The sequence below is a fragment of the Salmo salar genome, chromosome ssa20 (genome assembly GCF_905237065.1).
Source record: "Salmo salar chromosome ssa20, Ssal_v3.1, whole genome shotgun sequence".
In the NCBI taxonomy this organism is placed as follows: Eukaryota; Metazoa; Chordata; class Actinopteri; order Salmoniformes; family Salmonidae; genus Salmo; species Salmo salar.
Window position 1 is genome coordinate 79,960,601 of NC_059461.1, and position 24,815 is coordinate 79,985,415.

General features: G+C 48.4%; 1 protein-coding gene and 1 pseudogene across 2 annotated transcripts in view; both read left to right on the plus strand.

The window, feature by feature from the left end:
* Nucleotides 1–1,378: 1,378 nt before the first annotated feature.
* On the plus strand, nucleotides 1,379–17,541 carry LOC123729191 (alkylated DNA repair protein alkB homolog 8-like; annotated as a pseudogene).
* Nucleotides 17,542–20,719: 3,178 nt separating this feature from the next.
* The window catches only part of cwf19l2 (CWF19 like cell cycle control factor 2), a 44,149-nt gene continuing 40,053 nt past the window's right edge, over nucleotides 20,720–24,815 (plus strand). For both annotated transcript variants that reach the window (XM_045703991.1, XM_045703992.1), the window contains exons 1-3: nucleotides 20,720–20,854; nucleotides 22,980–23,090; nucleotides 23,379–23,486. In XM_045703991.1, coding sequence (XP_045559947.1) covers nucleotides 20,762–20,854; nucleotides 22,980–23,090; nucleotides 23,379–23,486 — 312 coding nt within the window. In that variant the 5' untranslated portion in view covers nucleotides 20,720–20,761. The remainder of the gene's footprint in view (nucleotides 20,855–22,979; nucleotides 23,091–23,378; nucleotides 23,487–24,815) is intronic.

A 24,815-nucleotide genomic window follows, 5' to 3' on the forward strand; every position in this document is an offset into this window, starting at 1 on the left:
GATCCTCCCGTTCCAAAACCTTTTTCAAGACACAGGAACCGTCCGGTTGAAATATTATTGAATCTTCACGTTCTGAAGGCCCTAAAGATTGATGTTTTACAATGTCTGACATGTTTGAACGAACGTAAATACAACTTTTTTTTACTTTTTGTCGCGACATTGTCTGCGCGCTTTCTACACTTGGAGTAGTTTACTGGACGCACGAACAACAAGGAGTTATTTGGACATAAATTATGGACTTTATCGAACAAAACAACATTTGTTGTGGACCTGGGATTCCTGGAAGTGCCTTCTGATGAAGATGATCAAAGGTAAGGGAATATTTCTAATGCAATGTATGATTTTAGATGACTCCAAGATGGCGGCTATTTGTATAGCCTAGTGTATTTTTCTGAGCTCAGTACTCAGATTATTGCAGAGTGCTTTCCTCGTGAAGCTTTTTTGAAATCTTTCATAGCATTTGCATAAAGGAGATGTTCATCTATAATTCTTTGAATGACAGTTTAATTTTGTATCAATGTTTATGACAAGTATTTTTGTAAATTGTGGCGATGATTCACCGGCAGTATTTGAGGGAAAATATTTTCTGAACGTCACGCGCCGATGTAAAATGCTGTTTTTATATATAAATATGAACTTTATCGAACAAAGAATGCGTGTATTGTGTAACATGATGTCCTAGGAGTGTCATCTGATGAAGATCGTCAAAGGTTAGTGCTGCATTTAGCTGTGTTTTGGGTAATTGTGATGCATGCTAGTTGCTAGGAAAATGGCTGTGTGGTTGTTTTTGTCGATGTACTCTTCTAACATAATCTAATGTTTTGCTTTCGCTGTAAAGCCTTTTTTAAATCGGACAATGTGGTTCGATTCAGGAGAAGTGTATCTATAAAATGGTGTAAAATAATTATTAGATTTGGTTTTGAATATGGCGCTCTGATTTTTTTGCTGGCTGTTGATCCCGGTAACGGGATCCGAGCGGCAAGAGGTTTTAGCAAGATATTTGTGGAGTGGTTGAAAAACGAGTTTTAATGACTAAGTGTATGTAAACTTCCGACTTCAACTGTATATGTAAAGGAACAATATTCAAGTGATAGTCTGTTTTAAAAAACAAGGTGACCCCCAAAAGCCAGATGGAGATGGGTAAATTTGACATGCATTGGGTCTTTTTATTACTGTAGCATAGGCTATGCTGCAGAAAATGTAGGCCTACCTGTCACAAGACAAAAAGTTACCATGAGATGATAGGTTGGCTCTGTCCCAACCCTGAGTGTTGATTCCTCATTCAGAGACCGTAGAGAAGCCAGATTTAGACCTCGTATATCATTTAACAGTTACATTTCACACCAAGTCAGTATTCGACATCCATCCATGTCTGAGGATGTCGGGAGAGCCTGTAGGGGGAACAGCATCCCAGGCTTAATCCTCCAACGAGCCTGTAGGGGGAACAACAGCATCCCAGGCTTAATCCCCCAACGAGCCTGTAGGGGGAACAACAGCATCCCAGGCTTAATCCCCCAACGAGCGTGTAGGGGGAACAACAGCATCCCAGGCTTAATCCCCCAAAGAGCCTGTAGGGGGAACAACAGCATCCCAGGCTTAATCCCCCAACGAGCCTGTAAGGGGAACAATAGCATCCCAGGCTTAATCCCCCAATGAGCCTGTAGGGGGAACAACAGCATCCCAGGCTTAATCCCCCAACGAGCCTGTAGGGGGAACAACAGCATCCCAGGCTTAGTCCCCCAACGAGCCTGTAGGGGGAACAACAGCATCCCAGGCTTAATCCCCCAACGAGCCTGTAGGGGGAACAACAGCATCCCAGGCTTAATCCCCCAACGAGCCTGTAGGGGGAACAACAGCATCCCAGGCTTAATCCCCCAAAGAGCCTGTAGGGGGAACAACAGCATCCCAGGCTTAATCCCCCAACGAGCCTGTAGGGGGAACAATAGCATCCCAGGCTTAATCCCCCAACGAGCCTGTAGGGGGAACAACAGCATCCCAGGCTTAATCCCCCAACGAGCCTGTAGGGGGAACAATAGCATCCCAGGCTTAATCCCCCAACGAGCCTGTAGGGGGAACAACAGCATCCCAGGCTTAATCCCCCAACGAGCCTGTAGGGGGAACAACAGCATCCCAGGCTTAATCCCCCAACGAGCCTGTAGGGGGAACAACAGCATCCCAGGGTTAATCCCCCAACGAGCCTGTAGGGGGAACAACAGCATCCCAGGCTTAATCCCCCAACGAGCCTGTAGGGGGAACAACAGCATCCCAGGGTTAATCCCCCAACGAGCCTGTAGGGGGAACAACAGCATCCCAGGCTTAATCCCCCAACGAGCCTGTAGGGGGAACAACAGCATCCCAGACCTAATCCCTCAACAAGCTTGTAGGGGTAACAGTAGCAATATCAAACCACACACACTAAACTGGAAATTTGACCTCATATTGCTACACTTATTCACACTACACACCAATGACCCCTTTATAATGCATGGAATGGTGGTCAGGGGCTGTTGACATCTCATGTCTCATCATGGAATGGTGGTTGGTGTCTGTTGACATCCCATGTCTCATCATGGAATGGTGGTTGGTGTCTGTTGACATCCCATGTCTCATCATGGAATGGTGGTTGGTGTCTGTTGACATCCCATGTCTCATCATGGAATGGTGGTTGGTGTCTGTTGACATCCCATGTCTCATCATGGAATGGTGGTCAGGGGCTGTTGACATCTCATGTCTCATCATGGAATGGTGGTTGGTGTCTGTTGACATCTCATGTCTCATCATGGAATGGTGGTTGGTGTCTGTTGACATCCCATGTCTCATCATGGAATAGTGGTCGAGGCCTGTTGACATCCCATGTCTCATCATGGAATGGTGGTCGAGGCCTGTTGACATCCCATGTCTCATGAATTTGGGGGTAATCCTGTTTTCTCTATTTTGGACTCCTCTTAGAAAATCTGTCAGAAGCGCGGAGCCAAGTGGACCTCAGACACACACACACTAACTGGAGGAGAATGCAAATAGTGAATCTGAATAAATTCACGAGAGAAAGAGAGAAAGAGGGAAAGAGAGAGAGAGAAAGAGAGAAAGAGAAAGAGAAAGAGAGAGAGAGATATACACACACCACTGCTCCCGAATGCACAGCATGGATGAGTGTGGACAGTGGGAGAACTGTCCATATCCTGTACCCCATATTACTCTGTAGATAGTGATGGGACAGAACAGAAGCATCCTGGCTAGCACATACCGTTCTGAGAACCATATGTTTCTTAAAGCTTGGTGAGAGCGTGCTTCTCCTATGGTTATTTTGCATATGACTTTCCCACAACCTTCCCGGAATGGTGCAGGATAGTTGCTTGGCTTTGGAATATTCTCAGCATATTTAAGGAACTTGCATGAAAAATACGGCATATTAGCTCCATCCTAGTAGCACAGTGGACCAATTCTAATTCTACTCTCACTGATGCCGTGTCACAATAAAATAAAACATATCTTTGCATGATTAATGCCTAAGGAAATTCATTTTCCATGTGTCCTATCTGTGATTAAAAAAAAGTTAACCCACACAAAGCTGGAAGTGTTATTAAAAGTCATTCGAGCAGCCGAGGCACCAATACCACGGACAAGTTTTATTCAACATTTCAGCTTGTAGAGGACCATTTCCAGAATCAAACACTGTCACATGGCAGGTACTGGTAGCCTAGCAGTTAAGACCAGGAACCGACAGGTCGCTGGTTGGAGTCCCCGAGCCGACTAGGTGAAAAAATCTGACGTGCCCTTGAGCATGGCATTTAACACTAAATGTTAATGTAAGTCGCTTTCGATAAGAACATCTGCTAAATGACAAAAAGTGTTCCAGATGGTGTATTAGAAATTCACCATCTGGTCCCCAGGCAACCAATCAACCAACTGTCAGTGGCTGTGCAGGTTTGAGTCACTGGCTGATGGCTGTTGTTTAACTTGTTTGTCTTTCATTTCAGAAAGCCCTGAGGCACAGGAGAGTGAAGCATTATGGTTACTAGTTTCGCTACAACAAAACAACATTGTGGACAAAAACAAAGCGTTACCAGGAGGTGTTTGTGTCTCTCAGTCCCTATGACCATGATTGCAGTGTTGGAATATACTCTCAGTGATTCCCATGCTATACATTGATGTTTGTGGTCCTGTTCCCAGGTCTTCTCCAGGTGTGTGTCCCTGTGCTGGAGAAGTGTGTGAGGCACAGACACACAGACGTCATGCCAGACCAGCTGACTGTGAACCAGTACCATTCTTGACAAGGTGAATGTAATCTCATCTCATCCAGCAGCTGTAGTACTCTCCTTAACCACATAGGGGCAGCAGAGCTCTGCAGTCAGAAAGTAGAGGACAATAAAGGCAGTATCAATGCTGTTGTGGAATCGAACTAGTGTGTTGAACTGGAAATTAACACAACCCTCATGTCAGTTATTCAGAGGTCATTTATAAACCGTTATACTTGTTGGTGTTTGGATAACTAATGTTAGTAGTGCCGTTGAGGCAATGGTTTATTTGTGTTCTTGTTGTCAGGTATTCCTCATCATGTGGACATTCACACTGCCTTTGAAGACCTCAACCTCTCCCTCAGCCTGGGGGCTATGGTACATCTACATTGTGTGTGTGTGTGTGTGTGTGTGTGTGTGTGTGTGTGTGTGTGTGTGTGTGTGTGTGTGTGTGTGTGTGTGTGTGTGTGTGTGTGTGTGTGTGTGTGTGTGTGAGGGGACGGGGGCGGGGACAGTGAGGGTAGGGTAGATGATGAGGCTTGGGTAGATGATGGGGACGGGGGGACGGGGACTGTGAGGGTAGGGTAGATGATGAGGGTAGGGTAGATGATGAGGTTAGGGTAGATGATTGGGACGGGGGACAGGGACTGTGAGGGTAGGGTAGATGATGGGGATGGGGGGACGGGGACTGTGAGGGTAGGGTGGATAATGGGGATAGTGGACGGGGACAGTGACGGTAGGGTCGGGTAAATGATGGGGATGGGGACATTGAGGGTAGGATAGATGATGAGGGTAGTGTAGATGATGGGGACGGGGGGACGGGGACAGTGAGGGTAGGGTAGATGATGGGGACGGGGACAGTGAGGGTAGGGTAGATGATGGGGATGGGGACAGTGAGGGTAGTGTAGATGATGGGGACGGGGGGACGGGGAATGTGAGGGTAGGGTCGGGTAAATGATGGGGATGGGGACATTGAGGGTAGGATAGATGATGAGGGTAGTGTAGATGATGGGGACGGGGGGACGGGGACAGTGAGGGTAGGGTAGATGATGGGGACGGGGACAGTGAGGGTAGGGTGGATTATGGGGATGGGGACAGTGAGGGTAGGGTAGATGATGGGGAAGGGGACAGTGAGGGTAGGGTAGATGATGGGGATGGGGGGGACGAGGACTGTGAGGGTAGGATAGATGATGGGGACGGGGGACGAGGACTGTGAGGGTAGGATAGATGATGGGGACGGGGGGACGAGGACTGTGAGGGTAGGATAGATGATGGGGACGGGGGACTGGGAGAGTGAGGGTAGGGTAGATGATGGGGATGGGGACAGTGAGGGTAGTGTAGATGATGGGGATGGGGGACGGGGACTGTGAGGGTAGGGTAAATGATGGGGAAGGGGGGACGGGGACAGTGAGGGTAGGGTGGATGATGAGGGTAGGGTAGATGATGGGGATGGGGGGACGGGGACTGTGAGGGTAGGGTAGATGATTGGGACAGGGGAACAGGGACTGTGAGGGTAGGGTGGATAATGGGGATAGTGGACGGGGACATTGACGGTAGGGTCGGTTAAATGATGGGGATGGGGACATTGAGGGTAGGATAGATGATGAGGGTAGTGTAGATGATGGGGACGGGGGGACGGGGACAGTGAGGGTAGGGTAGATGATGGGGACGGGGACAGTGAGGGTAGGGTGTATGATGATGGGGATGGGGACAGTGAGGGTAGTGTAGATGATGGGGACGGGGGGACGGGGACTGTGAGGGTAGGGTGGATGATGGGGACGGGGACTGTGAGGGTAGGGTAGATGATGGGGATGGGGGACGGGGACTGTGAGGGTAGGGTAGATGATGGGGACGGGGACAGTGAGGGTAGGGTAGATGATGGGGACGGGGACAGTGAGGGTAGGGTAGATGATGGGGATGGGGACAGTGAGGGTAGGGTAGATGATGGGGAAGGGGGGATGGGGACTGTGAGGGTAGGGTAGATTATGGGGATGGGGGGACGAGGACTGTGAGGGTAGGATAGATGATGGGGACGGGGGGACGAGGACTGTGAGAGTAGGATAAATGATGGGGACGGGGGGACGAGGACTGTGAGGGTAGGATAGATGATGGGGACGGGGGACTGGGAGAGTGAGGGTAGGGTTGATGATGGGGACGGGGGACGGGGACCGTGAGGGTAGGATAGATGATGGGGACGGGGGACGAGGACTGTGAGGGTAGGGTAGATGATGGGGATGGGGGACGGGGACTGTGAGGGTAGGATAGATGATGTGGACGGGGGACGGGGGCTGTGAGGGTAGGGTGGATAATGAGGGTAGGGTATATGATGTGGACGGGGGGACGGGGACAGTGAGGGTAGAGTAGATGATGGGGATGGGGGGATGGGGACAGTGAGGGTAGGGTAGATGATGAGGGTAGGGTAGATGATGGGGACGGGGGACGGGGACAGTGAGGGTAGGGTAGATGATGGGGACGGGGGATGGGGACAGTGAGGGTAGGGTAGATGATGGGGATGGGGGATGGGGACAGTGAGGGTAGGGTAGATGATGTGGACGGGGGGACGGGGACAGTGAGGGTAGGGTAGATGATGGGGATGGGGGATGGGGACAGTGAGGGTAGGGTAGATAATGAGGGTAGGGTAGATGATGGGGACGGGGGGACGCGGACAGTGAGGGTAGGGTAGATGAGGGTAGGGTGGATGACGGGGATGGGGGACTGGGAGAGTGTGGGTAGGGTAGATGATGAGGTTACGGTAGATGATGCGGACGGGGGGACGGGGACTGTGAGGGTAGGGTAGATGATGGGGATGTGGGGATGGGGACAGTGAAGGTAGGGTAAATAATGGGGATGGGGAAAGTGAGGGTAGGGTAGATGATGGGGATGTGGGGATGGGGACAGTGAGGGTAGGGTAGATAATGGGGACGGGGACTGTGAGGGTAGGGTAGATGATGGGGACGGGGACTGTGAGGGTAGAGAGATGATGATGGGGACGGAGACTGTGAGGGTAGGGTAGATGATGGGGACGGGGACTGTGAGGGTAGGGTAGATGATGGGGACGGGGACTGTGAGGGTAGGGTAGATGATGGGGACGGGGACTGTGAGGGTAGGGTAGATGAGGGGTACGGGGGGACGGGGACAGTGAGGGTAGGGTAGATAATGGGGACGGGGACTGTGAGGGTAGGGTAGATGATGGGGACGGGGACTGTGAGGGTAGGGTAGATGATGGGAATGGGGGACGGGGACAGTGAGGGTAGGGTAGATGATGGGGACGGGGACAGTGAGGGTAGGGTAGATGATGGGGATGGGGACAGTGAGGGTAGGGTTGATGATGGGGACGGGGACTGTGAGGGTAGGGTAGATGATGGGGACGGGGACTGTGAGGGTAGGGTAGATGATGGGGACTGGGACAGTGTGGGTAGGGTAGATGTTGGGGACGGGGACAGTGAGGGTAGGGTAGATGATGGGGAAGGGGGACGGGGACTGTGAGCGTAGGGTAGATGATGGGGATGAGGGGACGGGGACTGTGAGGGTAGGGTAGATGATGGGGACGGGGACAGTGAGGGTAGGGTAGATGATGTGGACATAAATGGCTTCGATTTGCTTTCTTTTCTCACAGAACATTGTCTGTTCCCTGTCCCCCATCCTCTCTCTTCTGCCCACCCTGTTTCTGTCTCGGTCTCCCTGTTTCGGTCTCCCTGTCTTGGTCTCTCTGTCTCGTCTCCCTGTCTCCCTGTCTCGGTCTCACTGTCCCAATCTCCCTGTCTCGGTCTCTCTGTCTCAGTCTCCCTGTCTCGGTCTCCCTGTCTCGGTCTCCCTGTCTCGGTTACTCTGTCTCAGTCTCCCTGTCTCGGTCTCCCTGTCTCGGTCTCCCTGTCTTGGTCTCCCTGTCTCGGTCTCTCGCTCTTGGTCTCCCTGTCTCGGTCTCTCTGTCTCGGTCTCCCTGTCTCGGTCTCTCTGTCTCGGTCTCCCTGTCTCAGTCTCCCTGTCTCGGTCTCCCTGTCTCGGTCTCTCGCGCTCGGTCTCCCTGTCTCGGTCTCTCTGTCTCGGTCTCCCTGTCTCGGTCTCCCTGTCTCGGTCTCTCTGTCTCGGTCTCCCTGTCTCAGTCTCCCTGTCTCGGTCTCCCTGTCTCGGTCTCCCTGTCTCGGTCTCGGTCTCCCTGTCTCGGTCTCAGTCTCCCTGTCTCGGTCTCCCTGTCTCGGTCTCTCGCGCTCGGTCTCCCTGTCTCGGTCTCTCTGTCTCGGTCTCCCTGTCTCGCTCTCCCTGTCTCGGTCTCTCTGTCTCGGTCTCTCGCGCTCGGTCTCCCTGTCTCGGTCTCTCTGTCTCGGTCTCCCTGTCTCGGTCTCTCTGTCTCGGTCTCCCTGTCTCAGTCTCCCTGTCTCAGTCTCCCTGTCTCGGTCTCCCTGTCTCGGTCTCTCGCGCTCGGTCTCCCTGTCTCGGTCTCTCTGTCTCGGTCTCCCTGTCTCGGTCTCTCGCGCTCGGTCTCCCTGTCTCAGTCTCCCTGTCTCAGTCTCCCTGTCTCGGTCTCCCTGTCTCGGTCTCTCGCGCTCGGTCTCCCTGTCTCGGTCTCTCGTGCTAGGTCTCTCTCCCCTCTTTCTTTCTCTCTCTCCTCTCTCTCTCTCTACCACTGCAGTGAAAAAGGTTTTCAAAGTTTCTGTGAGAGTGCTGCTGTAGCAGTCTATTTGAAAGGTTTGAGGATAAGGAGGTGTGATTTTGTGTGCTCACGTCTTTGTATTAAGGTTTTTCCGTCTAATGGGAGGGTTAGTTATATTTAAGTCCTTTCTCTGCTGGAGAAGCCCTCAGAATTATGTTTAGTATCCCACAAGAGATCCACACAGATACAAACTCTACCGTGGAGGGTTCCTTCTCATAGACCGAGTTGATGGTGCGTCTCTTTGAAGACTGTTTCTTTTCATTCATGGTGAATTAATGAAAGAAATACAAAGACAGATGAGGAAAGAGGGGAATGGAAAACGAGAGAGGTCCCAATGTCTCATGTGTTTGTGTGACATTGTTCCCTGTCACAGCTACTAGGGAGACATTGTCAGTACATGACTGGTTGACAGACAGGGGCAGATTTTACTGTGACATGCTGATAGGGCTGCTGCTTCAGATGCGACTGGGGTAGAGGGGGGTGGCTTTATATGTGACACCTCGTTTGTTCCTCTGTGCCTGCGGGGGGGGGGGCATTAGCAACAGCCTCTCTTACGACACAAGATCAATTACAGACAGACAGAGTGCACCGTGCTGCATCTGCATGCCTAACAGAATGACAAGGAACTTCTCGATATGGGAAATAAGTTTTATACCTAGATTGTCTTTTTTTAGACTTTCTTTTTATTTAGGAACACACAAACAAAAAATGAAAAAAATGGTCTGGCAGGTACAGCACACATCATACGAACATCAGATTAGTTACAGTAACATTATCTTTGAATTAGACCATTTTCAAGAACGAAACCCATTTTTCCCTGTATTCCTGTACTCCTCATGTGTCTCACACATTCCATATAGTGTATTTCTTTAACAATGTCTACCCATTGTGTCACGGTTTGTTTTATATATAATAGAAACTGTAGATTAACCTTGTCTCTGAAGCTGTGGTGAAGTAGGCAGTGTTGAGTGATCGTTTGTGATACTGATATCATTTGTAACACTGATATGGTTTGTAATATGTCTTTGTGATGAAGTGTCTTGAGGGACGTCTATGTTTTGTAATGAAGTAGTAGGTGGTCTTGAGGGTCTTTGTTTCTTCAGTAGAAAAAAATAGTGTTGTAACTGATAGTTGTAGGATTATACTGTGTTATTATTTCTGACATAGTGCATTAGGTTTCCTCTGCAGTAATAATTTAACAGGAAGTCGTCAGGAAATCGTAATGAATCAGTAAACATTGAGCTGTCTTTCTATTCAATTGGTGAGTGTGTGTGTGTGTGTGTGTGTGTGTGTGTGTGTGTGTGTGTGTGTGTGTGTGTGTGTGTGTGTGTGTGTGTGTGTGTGTGTGTGTGTGTGTGTGTGTGTGCGCGCACGTGTGCGTGTGATTAATCGTTGAGCATTGAAGCGTAACAAAGCTGTCTGGTTCTGGATTGATTTGGTCACAGCCGAGCGGCTCCATTGATAGGTTAATACTCCTCAGAGGATCTGAGAGGAGGAAGAGAGCCCAGATCGTGTGCGTGTGTGTGTGCATTCGCATGTCTATATCAATAGGACCTGTGATTTGATGGAAGAGAAAGTGATGTAGAACGTTGTGATCTGTTCCTGCTATGAAGCACACAGGTTCAGGAGTGTCTGAAGTTCCATTATATCCTGTCACTCTCTCTCTCTTCTTTCTCTCGCTCTTTCTCTCTCTCACCATCTCTCCCTCTCACTCCATCTCTCGCTCTCTCTCATTGCAGACAGTGATGGATTTCCATCATCCTGAAGGGCGCTCGGTTGGGGGAGGGGGAGGGAGGGAGGGAGGGAGATGGGGGAAGGAGAGAGATGGGGAGGGGAGGGAGAGAGATGGGGGAGGGGGAGGAAGAGAGATGGGGAGGGGGAGAGAGAGAGATGGGGAGGGAGGGGGATGGGGGAGAGAGTGAGAATGAGAGAGAGTGGGAGAGATGGGGAAGAGAGAGAGATGGAGAAAGAGAGAGAGATGGGGGAGAGTGAGAAAGAGAGCGAGAGAGCTGGAGAGAGAGATGGGGAGGTAGGGGAAGAGAGATGGGCGGGGAGGGAGGGAGAGAGAGATGGAGATAGAGAGGGAGGGAGGAGAGAGCGAGATGGGGAGGGAGGGAGAGAGATGGGAAGAGAGAGAGATCAGATGGGAAAGGAGGGAAAGATGTACAAAGGGAGAAACAGAGAGACATGAGGGAGTGAGGGAGAGAGGAAGATGGGGAGGAAGAGAGATAGGGAGATGGGGAGGAAGAGAGACAGAGAGATGGGGAGGGAGGGAGAGAGAGATGGGATGGGAGGGAGAGCCCTCTCTTTCCCTCCCCCAACTCTCTCTCTGTCTCCCATCTCTCCCTCTCTCCATCCCCATCATTCTCACTCCCTCCCCCATCTCGCTCTCTCCCTTCCCTTCCTCTCCCTCCCCATCTCCCTCCCTCCCCATCTCTCCCACCCCATCTCTCGCTACCTTCCTCCCGATCTCTCTATCTCTCTCCCTCCCCTCCCCATCTCTCCATCTCGCTCTCCCTCCCATCCCATTTCTCTCTCTCTCCCATCCCATCTCTCTCTCCCTTGGGATGGGATGGAGAGAGAGTGATGATGAATGGAGAGGGGGAGAGTTGGGGGAGGGAGAGAGAGTGATGGGATGGAGAGAGAAAGATGGGTGAAAGAGAGAGAGATGGGAAGGGAGGGAGAGAGATGGGGAGGGAAAGAGCAATGGGGAAGGGAGGGAGAGAGAGCGGTGGGAGGGGGAAATAGGTGGGGGGAGAGGGAGAGAGAGAGATGGGGGAGGGGGAGAGAGAGAGGTGGGGTGAGGGGTAAATTGAGAGGTGGGGGGAGAGTGAGGTGGAGGGAGGGAGAGAGAGATGGGGAAAGAGAGATGTGGAAGAAGGGAGAGAGAGAGATGAGGGATGGCGAGAGAGAGAGAGAGAGAGATTGGGAGAGAGAGAGGGAGTGAGATGGGAGGGAGGGGGAGAGTGAGATGGGGAGGGAGAGAGATAGAGAGATGGGGAAGAAAAGATATAGAAAGATGGGAAGGGACAAGGATAGAGAATGGGAAGGGAGAGGGAGATGGGGAGAGTGGGAGAGAGAGAGAGAGAGAGAGATTGGGAGGGAATGAGAGAGAGATGGGGAGGGAGGGAGAGGGAGATGGAGAGGGAAAGAGAGATATGTGGAGGGAGTGAGCGAGAAAGATGGGGGAGGGAGGGAGAGGGAGATGGGGTGGGGTGGGAAATAGCAATGGGGAAGGGAGGGAGAGAGAGAGGTGGGAGAGGGAGAGAGGTGGGGGAGAGGGAGAGAGAGATGGGGAGGGGAGAGAGAGTGGTGGGGGGGAGGGATAAATTGAGAGGTGGGGGGAGAGTGAGGTGGAGTGAGGGGGAGAGAGAAATGAGGGAAGAGAGATGTGGAAGAAGGGAGAGAGAGAGATGAGCGATGGTGAGAGATGGTGAGAGAGAGAGAGAGAGAGAGAGATGGGGAGAGAGAGAGGGAGTGAGAGAGAGAGAGAGAGAGAGAGAGAGGGGAGGGAGGGAGAGAGATTGGGAGGGAATGAGAGAGAGATGGGAGGGAGAGGGAGATGGGGAGGGAAAGAGAGAGATGTGAAGGGAGTGAGCGAGAAAGACGGGGGAGGGAGAGAGAGATGGGGTGGGATGGAGAGTGAGATGGAGAAATGGGGAGAGGAGGGAGAGACATAGAGAGTTGGGGAGGAAGGGAGGAGAGAGGGGGAGGGAGAGATGGGGGAAGGAGTGAGAGTGATGGGGGATGGAGAGATGGGAGACGGAGAGAGCGAGAGTTGGGGGAGGGAAAGAGAGAGATGGGAAGGGAGGGAGAGAGAGATGGGGAGGGAGAGAGAGAGATGGGGAGGGAGAGATGGGGGAAGGAGTGAGAGTGATGGGGGATGGAGAGATGGGAGACGGAGAGAGCGAGAGCGAGAGTTGGGGGAGGGAAAGAGAGGGATAGGATGGAGAGAGAGAGATGGGTGAAAGAGAGAGATGGGAAGGGAGGGAGAGAGAGATGGGAGGGAGAGAGAGAGATGGGGAGGTAGTGAGAGTGATGAGGGATGGAGAGAGGGAGAGTTGGGGGAGAGAGAGTAATGGGATGGGATGGGATGGAGAGAGGGATGGGTGAAAGAGAGATGGGAAGGGAGGGAGAGAGATGGGGAGATGGGAGAGAGAGAGAGAGAGAGAGAGATAGTGAGATGGCGAGGGAAAGGGCAATGGGGAAGGGAGCGAGAGAGATGTGGGAGGGGGAGAGAGGTGGGGGGAGAGGGAGAGAGAGCAATGGGGGAGGGGGAGAGAAAGAGAGGTGGGGGAGGGATAGAGAGAGAGATGAGGAATGGAGAGTGATGGGGTAAGAGAGATGGGGAGGGAGGGAGAATGATGAGGGATGGAGAGAGGGAGAGATGGGGGATGGAGAGAGCGATGGGATGGAGAGACCTTGTCCATAGACGGCTTACAAGGTAAGGAAACCAATGTCATTTTGTAATTTGGGTGATGGGGAAAGAGAGCTGGGGGAGGGAGAGATGGAGCGGGAGAGAGAGATGGGGAGGGAGAGAAAGACCAAGATGAGGGATGAAGAGGGAGAGAGATAGAGCGAGATGGGGAGGGATGGAGAGACCTATGGACCCACATGTACGAGAGAGATGGAGGGGGGAGATGAGAATGGAGTAACAGAGAGAGATGGGGAGGGAGAAATAGAGAGAGAGCTGATACTTTTGGACTCACTGTTAAGAGAGAGATGGAGATAGAGATGGAGAGAAGGAGAGACAGAGATGTAGAGAGAGTGGGGGTAAAGGTTTCAGGATTTCTGCCACAAATGTTAGTATGTGTAAACATTGCCATGGACACCAAGTCATGGATTGATGTCATACCTTCAAATCAGATCAAATTTTATTGATCACATACACATGGTTAGCAGATGTTAATGCAGGTGTAGCGAAATGCTTGTGCTTCTAGTTCCAACAGTGCAGTAATATCTAACAAGTTACCTAACAATTCCCCAACAACTACCTAACACAAACAAATCTAAAGGGGTGAATGAGAATATGTACATATAAGTATATGGATGAGCGATGGCCGAGCGGCATAGGCAAGGTGCAATAGATGGTATAAAATACATTATATACATATGATATGAGTAATGATACATATATAAACATTTTTAAAGTGACATTTTTTAAAGTGGCATTGTTTAAAGTGACTGGTGATCAATTTATTAAAGTGTCCAGTGATTGGGTCTCAATGTAGGCAGCAACCTTCTGAGTTAGTGATGGCTATTTAAAACAGTCTGATGGCCTTGAGATAGAAGCTGTTTTTCAATCTCTCGGTCCCAGCTTTGATGCACCTGTACTGACTTCGCCTTCTGGATGGTAGCGGGGTGAACAGGCAGTGGCTCAGGTGGTTGTTGTCCTTGATGATCTTTTTAGCCTTCCTGTGACATCGGGTGCTGTAGGTGTCATGGAGGGCAGGTAGTTTGCCCCCGGTGATGCGTTGTGCAGACCACACCACCCTCTGGAGAGCCTTGTGGTTGAGGGCGTTGCAGTTGCCATACGAGGCTGTGATACAGCCCGACAGGATGCTCTCGATTGTGCATCTGTAAAAGTTTGTCGGGTTTTGGGTGACAAGCCATATTTCTTCAGCCTCCTGAGGTTGAAGAGGCACTGTTGCGCCTTCATCACCACACTGTCTGTGTGGGTGGACCATTTCAGTTTGTCTGTGATGTGTATGCCGATGACCTTAAAACGTTCCACATTCTGCACTGTTGTCCCTTCGATGTGGATAGGGTGCTCCCTTTGCTGTTGCCTGAAATCCACAATCATCTTCTTTGTTTTGTTGGCTTTGAGTTTGAGGTTGTTTTCCTGACACCACACTCCGAGTGTCCTCACCTCCTCCATGTAGGCTGTCTCGTCGTTGTTGGTAATCAAGCCCACTACTGTTGTGTCGTCTGCAAACTTGATGATTGAGTTGGAGGCGTTCATGGCTACGCAGTTGTGGGTGAACAAGGAATACAGGAGGGGGCTGAGCACGCACCCCTGTGGGGCCCCAGTGTTGAGGGTCAGCGAAGTGGAGATGTTGTTTCCTACCTTCACCACCTGGGGGCGGCCCGTCAGAAAGTCCAGGACCCAATTGACAGGGCGGGGTTGAGACCCAGGGCCTCCAGCTTGATGATGAGCTTGGAGGGAACTATGGTGTTGAATGCTGCGCTATAGCCAATTAACAGCATTCTTACATAGTCCTTGTTAGCGGGCCGCGACGGTGGCACTGTATTATCCTCAAAACAGTTAAAGAAGGTTTTTAGTTTGTCTGGAAGCATGACGTTGATTGAGTGATGACGTTGATTCAGTGATTTCCTGTAGACCCTGCAACATACGTCTTGTGTCTGAGCCGTTGAATTGCGACTCCACTTTGTCCCTGTACCGGCATTTCGCTTGTTTGATTGCCTTGCGGAGGGAATAACTACACTGTTTATATTCAGCCATATTCCCAGACCTCTTTCCATGGTTAAATGCAGTGTTTCGTGCTTTCAGTTTCGTGCGAATTCTGCCATCCATCCACGGTTTCTGGTTAGGGTAGGTATTACTTGTCACAGTGGGTACAACATCTCCAATACGCTTCTTTATAAACTCACTCACCGAGTCAGCGTATAGGTCAATGTTGTTCTCTGAGGCTGACCGGCACATATTCCAGTCCGTGTGATCAGAACATTCTTGAAGTGTGGATTCCGATTGGTCAGACCAGCATTGAATGGTTCTAGTCACTGGTACATCTTGTTTGAGTTTCTGCCTATAAGACAGTAGGAGCAAGATGGCGTCGTGGTCGGATTTGCCGAAGGGAGGGTGGGGGAGGGCTTTGTATGCATTACGAAAGTTAGAGTAGCAGTGATCGAGTGTATTACCCCTGTGCATAGTGCAATCAATACGCTGATAGAAATTCCTTGTCCATAGACTGCTTACAGGGTAATGAAACCAATGTAATTTTGTAATTTGGGTGAACTATCCCTTAAAATGTGTGTTTTCTGTGGTTTTTACAGGAAACATTTACATTTTAGTCATTTAGCAGACACTCTTATGCAGAGCGACTTCCAGTAGTAAGTGCATACATTTTCACATTTGTTAGTACTGTTCCCCCGTGGGAATTGAACCCACAACCCTGGCGTTGCAAGTGCCATTCTCTACCAACTAATAACCCCCAGGAAGTTTGATGTGGTGCCAGCCTGTGACCCAGAATCTCCTGCTGCAGTGACCTCTGACCTCATTAACCATAGTAATCTCACCCTAAGGGGAGGGGCACCATGACCTCTCTCACCTTCCGTAAGTTGTGCCGCACACCATGTGACTGCGGTGAGCTCCTTGATTTGTAAAGGAGATGGGATTGATGTTTTTGTGTGTCTCTGTGTGTACTGACTGACGCCTGCCGTGTGGAGGCGGAAATGGGTCACAACATGTACGAGGGGATCTCTGGTCACTTCAGCATCACTCGACACTCCCCCTAGCCACTCGTGTGTCACTTCCTGTCTTCCCTTGAACCAGAAACCATTCTTGCTGATGTGGGCTCTGGGAACAGAAACTACCTGGGCATCAACCCGGAAGTGATTGCGGTAAGGGGGTCTGTGAGGGTAGTTTATAAATACTAGCATCTTTTAACACTATCAATGGAGGAGAGAGAGTTATGTTTATTGACCCTGCGGCTCTCTCTCTTCTCTCAATTCAATTAGCCTACCATACAAGCTTTTCACAGACTCTCTCTTTTTTGCACAATGTTCTCAGCTTTGCGAACCCTGATGAAGACAATTTACAGTTATAAACGCTACACTATTTTTGTGAAAATGGTTTAGGATACCTGCAGAGACTCTTCTCCCCCTCAGCCATTCTTATAGTGATAACTTCACTATTTTGAATTGAATGCGAATGTTGACCTTTGTGTGTCTGTCTCTGTGTATGAGCAAGAGTGAATGTACATTTTTTGGTGTGTGTGTGTGTGTGTGTGTGTGTGTGTGTGTGTGTGTGTGTGTGTGTGTGTGTGTGTGTGTGTGTGTGTGTGTGTGTGTGTGTGTGTGTGTGTGTGTGTGTGTGTGTGTTTGCACTTGCACATGATGAAAGAGACTATATGAAATTCTCCTCCAGCCCTGCCCCAGATCCCTCCTTATAGGCTAGAGCGAATGACTCATAAAGCTTAATTACATTTCTCCCCCGAACAAGAGTTTTATTGAAAAGATTTCAATTTCCCTCACTCTCTCCTCTCCTACTATGCTGTGAGTTATTGTGGCTCGCTAATCTGACTGTAATTTGTCCACTGCTTGTTTTCATTATGTGGAGTAAATTGGATGTCTTTGATAAGGATGTAAATGTCTTCATGATTCTCTCGATGAGGCTTGTGTACAGGCAGGCCAGTAATGGGGAGCTTTATAATCAGTAGTTGTGTCCATTCCTTTCACTATTTAATCTGAAAACTGTGGAAAAGGAGTAATTACTCCCAGCCCTACCCCCAGCCCCAGTCTTATTCCCAGCCCTACCCCCAGCCCTACCCCCAGCCCCAACCCAGCCCCGCTCCCAGCCTTACCCCTAACCCAACCCCCAGCCCTACTCCCAGTCCTACCCCCAGCCCTGCTCCCAGCCCAGCCCTCCCCCAGTCTTATTCCCAGCCCCAGCCCTGCTCCCAGCCTTACCCTTAACCCAACCCCCAACCCTGCTCCCAGCCCCAGCCCTACCCCCAACCCTGCTCCCAGTTCCAGCCCTACCCCCAGCCCCTCTCCCAGCCCTGTGTTTCACCGCTACTACCATGTGTTCCAGAAGGGGGAGCTAGAGCTGTTGTATTCGGCACATGTGACATATCAAAATGTGATTTGATTAGAGGAGCTGTGTGTCAGGGTTAGAAGGGTGACTGTACAGAGCAGCTACCACGACCAGCTGTGTCATATTGGGGAAGACTGGAGACAGATAAACAAACAGCATCAAGATTTTAATAAATTAGTTCCCTAAACTGAAAAACATTGAATTCGGAAATAAATTCGCTTTTCACCTCATCAGATAAAGACAAGACAATTATACGAGACAATGATACATTTTATTGTCTCTGATTATTGTAAAAAATAAAGAATGAAAAACATAATGCCCTTCAAATCAATGAGGAAAGTGTCTGTTTGATTTCCTTCACTCCAAATGTATGTATTTCATTTTAAGTGTTAGAAAAAGCCCCAGGGTGTTGAATGGGAATGGTAACCTTGAAATACACTACATGGCCAAAAGTATGTGGACACCTGCTCGTTGAAAACATCTCATTCCAAAATCATTGTCATTAATATGGAGTTGGTCCCCCCTTTGCTGCTCGGGAACGCTTTCCACTAGATGCTGGAACAGACTTGCTTCCATTCAGCCACAAGAGCATTATTTCGGGCACTGATGTTGGGCGATTAGGCCTGGCTTGATTAGGCCTGGCTCTCCAATTCATCCCAAAGATTTTGGATGGGGTTGAGGTCACGGTTCTGTGCAGGCCAGTCAAGTTCTTCCACACCAATCTCGACAAACCATTTCTGTATGGACCTCGCTTTGTGCATGGGGGCATTGTCATGCTGAAACAGGAAAGGTCCTTCCCCAAACTGTTGCCACAAAGTTGGAAGTACAGAATTGTCTTGAATGTCATTGTATGCTGTTGCATTAAGATTTCCATTCACTGGTACTAAGGGCCTTAGCCAGAACCATGAAAAACAGCCCCAGAACATTATTCCTCCTCCACCAAACTTTACAGTTGACACTATACATTCGGGCAGGTAGCGTTTTCTTGGCATCTGCAAAATCCAGATTCGTCCGTCGGACTGCCAGATGGTGAAGCGTGATTCATCACTCCAGAGAACGTGTTTCCACTGCTCCAGAGTCCAATGTCAGCAAGCTTTACACCACTCCAGCCGACGCTTGCATTGTGATCTTAGGCTTGTGTGCTGCTGCTCAGCCATGGAAACCCATTTTATGAAGCCCTTGACGAACAGTTCTTGTCCTGAGGTTGATTCCAGAGGCAGTTTGGAACTCGGTAGTGAGTGTTGCAACAGAGGACAGGCGATTTTTACGCACTACATGCTTCAGCACTCGGCGGTCCTGTTCTGTGAGCTTGCGAGGCCTAGCAGTTCGCGACTGAGCTGTTGCTGCTCCTAGGAGTTCCCACTTCACAATATCAGCTGTTACAGTTGACAGCTCCAACAGGGCAGAAATTTGACGAACTGACTTGTTGGAAAGGTGGTATCCTATGACGGTGCCACGTTGAAAGTCACTGAGCTCTTCAGTAAGGCCATTTTATTACCAATGTTTGTCTTTGGAGATTGCATGGCTGTGTGCTCGATTTTACACACCTGACAGCAACGGTTGTTGCTGAAATAGCCGAATCCAATCATTTGAAGGGGTATAGTGTATTTGTGTCTTTGTAACATCTGAATAGTTCACTTTACAAAGTTTTCATACCTCCGTTAGACTGAAGACTTTGGTGTTATGGAAATGTTCGTTTTGGGGTAAACTATTCCTTAAGTACCCTTCATTGCCAAGCTGAGTCACTGTAAGGTCTGGTATTTTTAGTGCAGTGTGTTGGTCTGCTGCTGCCGCCATTGCTTCCCATGCCAGACTAATTCATCTCAATGAGGGCGGTACCAGACAATCACAGAGAGAGGGGCCCCAAATGTCCAGATCATCGAAAACTGTATGCTCCTCTCTCTCCTCTCTGTCTCCGTCTCTCTCTTGCTCGCTGTCTCCATCTCTCCTCTCCGTCCCTCCCCTTTCTGCTGTAAACTGGGATTGTCGTGGTCACTACACTGCCTCTCTATCAGTTTTCTTCCCTCTCCCATCCTCCTCTATCTTGCTCCTTACTTCCCTCTCCCTCTCATTCCCCTATCACTCCCCTCCATATCTGCTACTGCATGGTCCCTGAGCAGCCTGAGTATCAGTATTCAGGACCACATTTGTGCTGTCAGGGAGTCTGGCTCTCTGTAGACCGCACCTGAAATGGACACACGCACCGAACACACTCACACACACCAATCATAATGAGATAAGGTCCAACAGACGGGTTAAATAGCTGAATGGATGTCGGGGTAATGGGCTCTTGTTTGTGGCAGTGACAGTATCTCAAAGCAGCCCCGTGATAATTGAGAAATGGCTCCCGGTAAATTACCTCTGCGACTGTCTGAGTCCACTGGGACTGAAAAAACAGTTATGTAGTTAAAAGGAGGAGGGGGCTGGAGTCTACCGTACCTGGTGTTTTATCTGGCTATGGATTGTTGTGCTGCTGCTGTTGTCTGGCTGCAGATAGGCACTTGACATTTTCAGAAAATTAAAGGGGGTTAGATGTCTGCCTGCCCACAGTGTATTGATCAAATGGATAGTAACATCAAGGCAACATCATTGCAATACATCCCTATTCATTATAGGCCATTTTGCATTCCTTATTATGGTAAACATCTTGGCCTTGTCATAGGCTGGCCTATACTGTACAATCCCTTTTCCTTTAGCCTACCCAGCATAACACACTGGAGCTACCCCAGAACGAGAATTTGATTTTAATTATATGAGAGCTACACTATATCCCTTCTCTCAAGTAGTGTTCTGCAGACACAGTGAGATTGAGAACAGAGAAAACATTAAATGAAGGCCTAAAAGAGTGGGGATTGAACCTTGCGGTTATGGGATGAGTGCACTGCCCTACTACCTGTACAATAATGTTCCACGTAATCCAGGTGGGTTTTTATATCTGTTTGTTCACACATTCACAAAATACAACTGTATTAAAAAAAAATGTTTTATTTGTATGTACGATCCACTCCAGTGGACTACATTAACCAGAAACAATGTATTTTCAGGGGTCGTAAATATTTTTGCGACAGTTGATGTGGAAGCACATTCAACGGCAGTGTCATGGCGACGTACGGAGGCAGTTTTGAAAGTGTTAACAGCATCGAAGACCGAAAAGAATACAAACGTAAAGCCAGGGAGGAGGTTATTCAGAAGGTAAATATGTGTGCTTTATAAGTAGATACTAGTCTACATGCGCAATGTAAGATACGTTGATATAACGTCAGTACAAAAGCCAAGTGTATGGCTGCAACAACTAGCTGAATGCTAACAAATAGCTAGCCTGAACGTCTGCCATACGAATTAGCTAGCTAGTTTTATGATGCATTTTCTACAAGATTTGCAATTGGTACATATACGTATGTTTAATATCATACAGTGATAATAAGTCGTTTGAATACTGCTATTACATACTAGCTAGTACAGCATATATGTGTAGCTAGCCAGTTCGCTAGCAAACATCAAAACAGTGAGAGGAAGTCACATGGTCCTTGCTAGTATTTGTAGAAACTAGCTAACATTACTTGCATTACTTGTCAATTCCTTCCCAAGTACATGAACTTGTTTACATGTCCCTTTATCCACCCATGGTGGCTTTGCTACAGTACTATGCTGTTATTCTCTCTCTGGTAGTCAGTCAGGTGTTATGTGAATATGGCAAACACTAGGTGGCGAGGTTGTACATAACAAAGCTGGTGCCTGCCTCTTTCTGCCTCTGTCTACCCACCTTGCCTCAGATGATCAAATCAAATGTTATTGGTCACACATACACATTTTTAGCCAATGTTATTGCTGGTGTAGTGAAATGCTTGTTCTTAGCTCCAACAGTGCAGTAATCTAACAATTCACAACACTACAGACATCTAAAAGTAAAATAATGGAATTAAGAAATATATAAATATTAGGACGAGCAATGTCGGAGTGACATTGACTAAAATATAGTAGAATAGAATACAGTATATACATATGAGATGAGTAAAGCAGTATGTAAACTTTATTAAAGTGTCTAGTGTTACATTATTAAAGTGGCCAGTGATTCCAAGTCTATGTATATAAGGCAGCAGGGTTGGGTAACTGGGTGGTAGTCGGCTAGGGATGGCTATTTAACAGTCTGATGGCCTTGAGATAGAAGCTGTTTTTCGGTCTCTCGGTCCCTGCTTTGATGCACCTGTACTGACCTCATCTTCTGCATGGTAGCTCGGGTGGTTGATGTCCTTGATGAGCTTTTTGGCCTTCCTGTGACATCGGGTGCTATAGGTGTCCTGGAGGGCAGGCAGTGTGCCCCCGGTGATGCGTTGGGCAGACCGCACCAGCCACTGGAGAGCCCTGTGGTTGCGGGCGGTGCAGTTGCCGTACCAGGCTGTGATACAGCCCGACAGGATGCTCTCAATTGTGCGTGAAGGTTTGTGAGGGTCTTAGAGCCAAGCCAAATTTCTTCAGCCTCCTGAGGTTGAAGAGGTGCTGTTGCACCTTCTTCACCACACTGTCTTTGTTACTTTTATTTCTTATTTTTCTAAAAACTGCATTGTTGGATAAGGGCTTGAAAGCAAGCATTTCACTGTTCAGCGCATGTGACAAGTACAATTTGGTTTGTCTGTGTGGGTGGACCATTTCAGATCGTCAGTGATGTGTACGCCGAGGAACATCAAGCTTTCCACCTTCTCTGCTGCGGTCCCAGCAATGTGGATAGGGGCGTGCTCCCTCTGCTTTTTCCTGAAGTCCACGATCAGCTCCTTCGTTTTTTTTATGGTGTAAGGTGTTAAGATTATTAGGGAGAAATACAGAGCAAATGACGCTGTGCTCTCTGAGGACAGGAAGGAAATGACAAGGCGGATGGACGCTTGCATCAATGGAAGCAGATTGTTAGTGTTTACAGTGGTGTGATTGATCGAGGCGCACTATATTGTGTGTGTGTGTAAATATGAGGTGTCATCAGTCAGGTAATGGCGTCTGCAGGGAATGGCAGGGCAAACACTGCTGCTGGGAGATAAGGGCTGTGACGCAACCACTCCGGATTCAGTTTAACATGGTTAAATTCCTCCTCCAGAACACACATACAATCACTTAACACCATACATATGCATGTCATGCACACAAAAACGTCAACACAGAGTAGTGGGGTCCATGTTATCTCCTGAGCAGCTGTGTTGACTATATAAACACAGTGTGAGGTGTTTGAAATGGTGACACACCTGAACTCACTCCATTTATTTCTCTCTTTCTCACTTCCTCTCCCTTCTTCCTCCCTCTCACTTAATCTCCCCCTCCCTCCCTCCCCCAGGCGAAGCAGCAGTATGAGAAGGAGGAGAAGAGGAAGGAGCTGAAGAGACAGAGAGGAGAGGACACCTGGATGCTCCCTGAAGTTGACCTCCGACTGCAGCAGCTAGAACAGGTCAGCAGGTCGTTGCGTTGGTAACCCCATGACCGTTTAAGGAGGTAGCTTGTGTGACCTTCCTATCCTCTGCATGGCCTAGTAGTATGGTTGTCCCCAAAGTCAATATTTGGTTGTCATCCAGTAACAGTAGACCCAGAGCTGAGCTGTTTTTTATACCATCTTTTTTGTAGCTCTAGCTTCAGCATATTGATGTTTCCAAACCCTTTATCCTATCTATCACGTCTTCATAATGATCACTTCGTTTTGCATATTTTAATCAGGCCCACTCATTTCTGTCACCTTAAGGAGGTTTCAGGCAAGAAGAAGAAAGAGAAAAAGGCCAAGAAGAGTAAGAAGAGTAAGAAGGGGAAGAAGAAGAAGAGAGCTGAAGGAGGAGATGGGTCCAGCTCGGAGGTAAGCATCATTGGACTGGTATAGCTTTGTATTGCTTTCCCTCCTTTCCTTTCACCTCTCTTTTCCTCTCACATCTCACATTCCCTTACATTCTGATTCCCTCTCTTGGGCTTCCTGTCCTCTGTCCTGAACATACACAGTGCCTTTAGCAAGTATTCACACCCTTTGACTTTCCACATTTTGTTACAGCCTGAATTTAAAATTCATTGAATAGCGATTAAAAAAATAATACTTTGTATCACTGGCCTGTACACAATACCCCGTAATGTCAAAGTGGAATAATGTTTTAGAAATGTTTACAAATTAATACAAAATTTGAAAGCTGGAATGTCTCAAGTCAATAAATATTCAGCCCTTTTCATATGGCAAGTCGAAATAAGTTCAGGAGTAAACATTTGCTTAATAATTTGCATGGATTCACTTTGTGTGCAATAATAGTGTTTAATGTGATTTTTGTTTAATGACTACCTCGTTTCTATACCTCACATATAAAATGATCTATAAGGTCCCTCATTCAAGCAGTGAATTTCAAACACAAAGACCAGGGAGGTTTCCAATGCCTTGCAAAGAAGGGCACCTATTGGTGGTAAATGGGTAAAACAAAACAAAAGCAGACATTGAAAATCCCTTTGAACATGGTGAAGTTATTAATTATACTTTGGATGGTGTATCGATACACTCAGTCACTACAAAGATACAGGCGTCTTTCCTAACTCAGTTGCCGTAGAGGAAGGAAACTTTAAAATAGTTAGAGTTTAATGGCTGTAATAAGATAAAACTGAGGATGGATCAACAATATTGTAGTTACTCCTCAATACTAACCTAATTGACAGAGTGCAAAGGAAGCCTGTGCAGAATACAACTATTCCAAAACAATTCACTTTTTGTCCTGAATGCAAAGTTATATTTGAAGCAAATCCAATACCGCACTTTACTGAGTACCACTCTCCATAATTTAAAGCGTAGTGGTGGCTGCATCATGTTATGGGTATGCTTGTACTTGTTAAGGACTGGAAGTTTTCAGGATAAATTTAAACTGAATGGCACTAAGCACAGGCAAAATTATAGAGGAAAACCTGGTTGTCTGCTTACCACCACATACTGGGAGATGAATTCCCTTTTCAGCAGGACAATAACCTAAAACACAATGCCAAACCTATACTGGATGGCTTACCAAGAAGACAGTTAATGTTCCTGATTGGCCAAGTTGGTTTTGACTCAAATCTACTTGAAATTCAATGACAAGATCTGAAAATGATTAACAAACAATTTGACAGAGCTTGAAGAATTTTGAGAAGAATAATGGGCAAATATTGTACAATCCTGGTG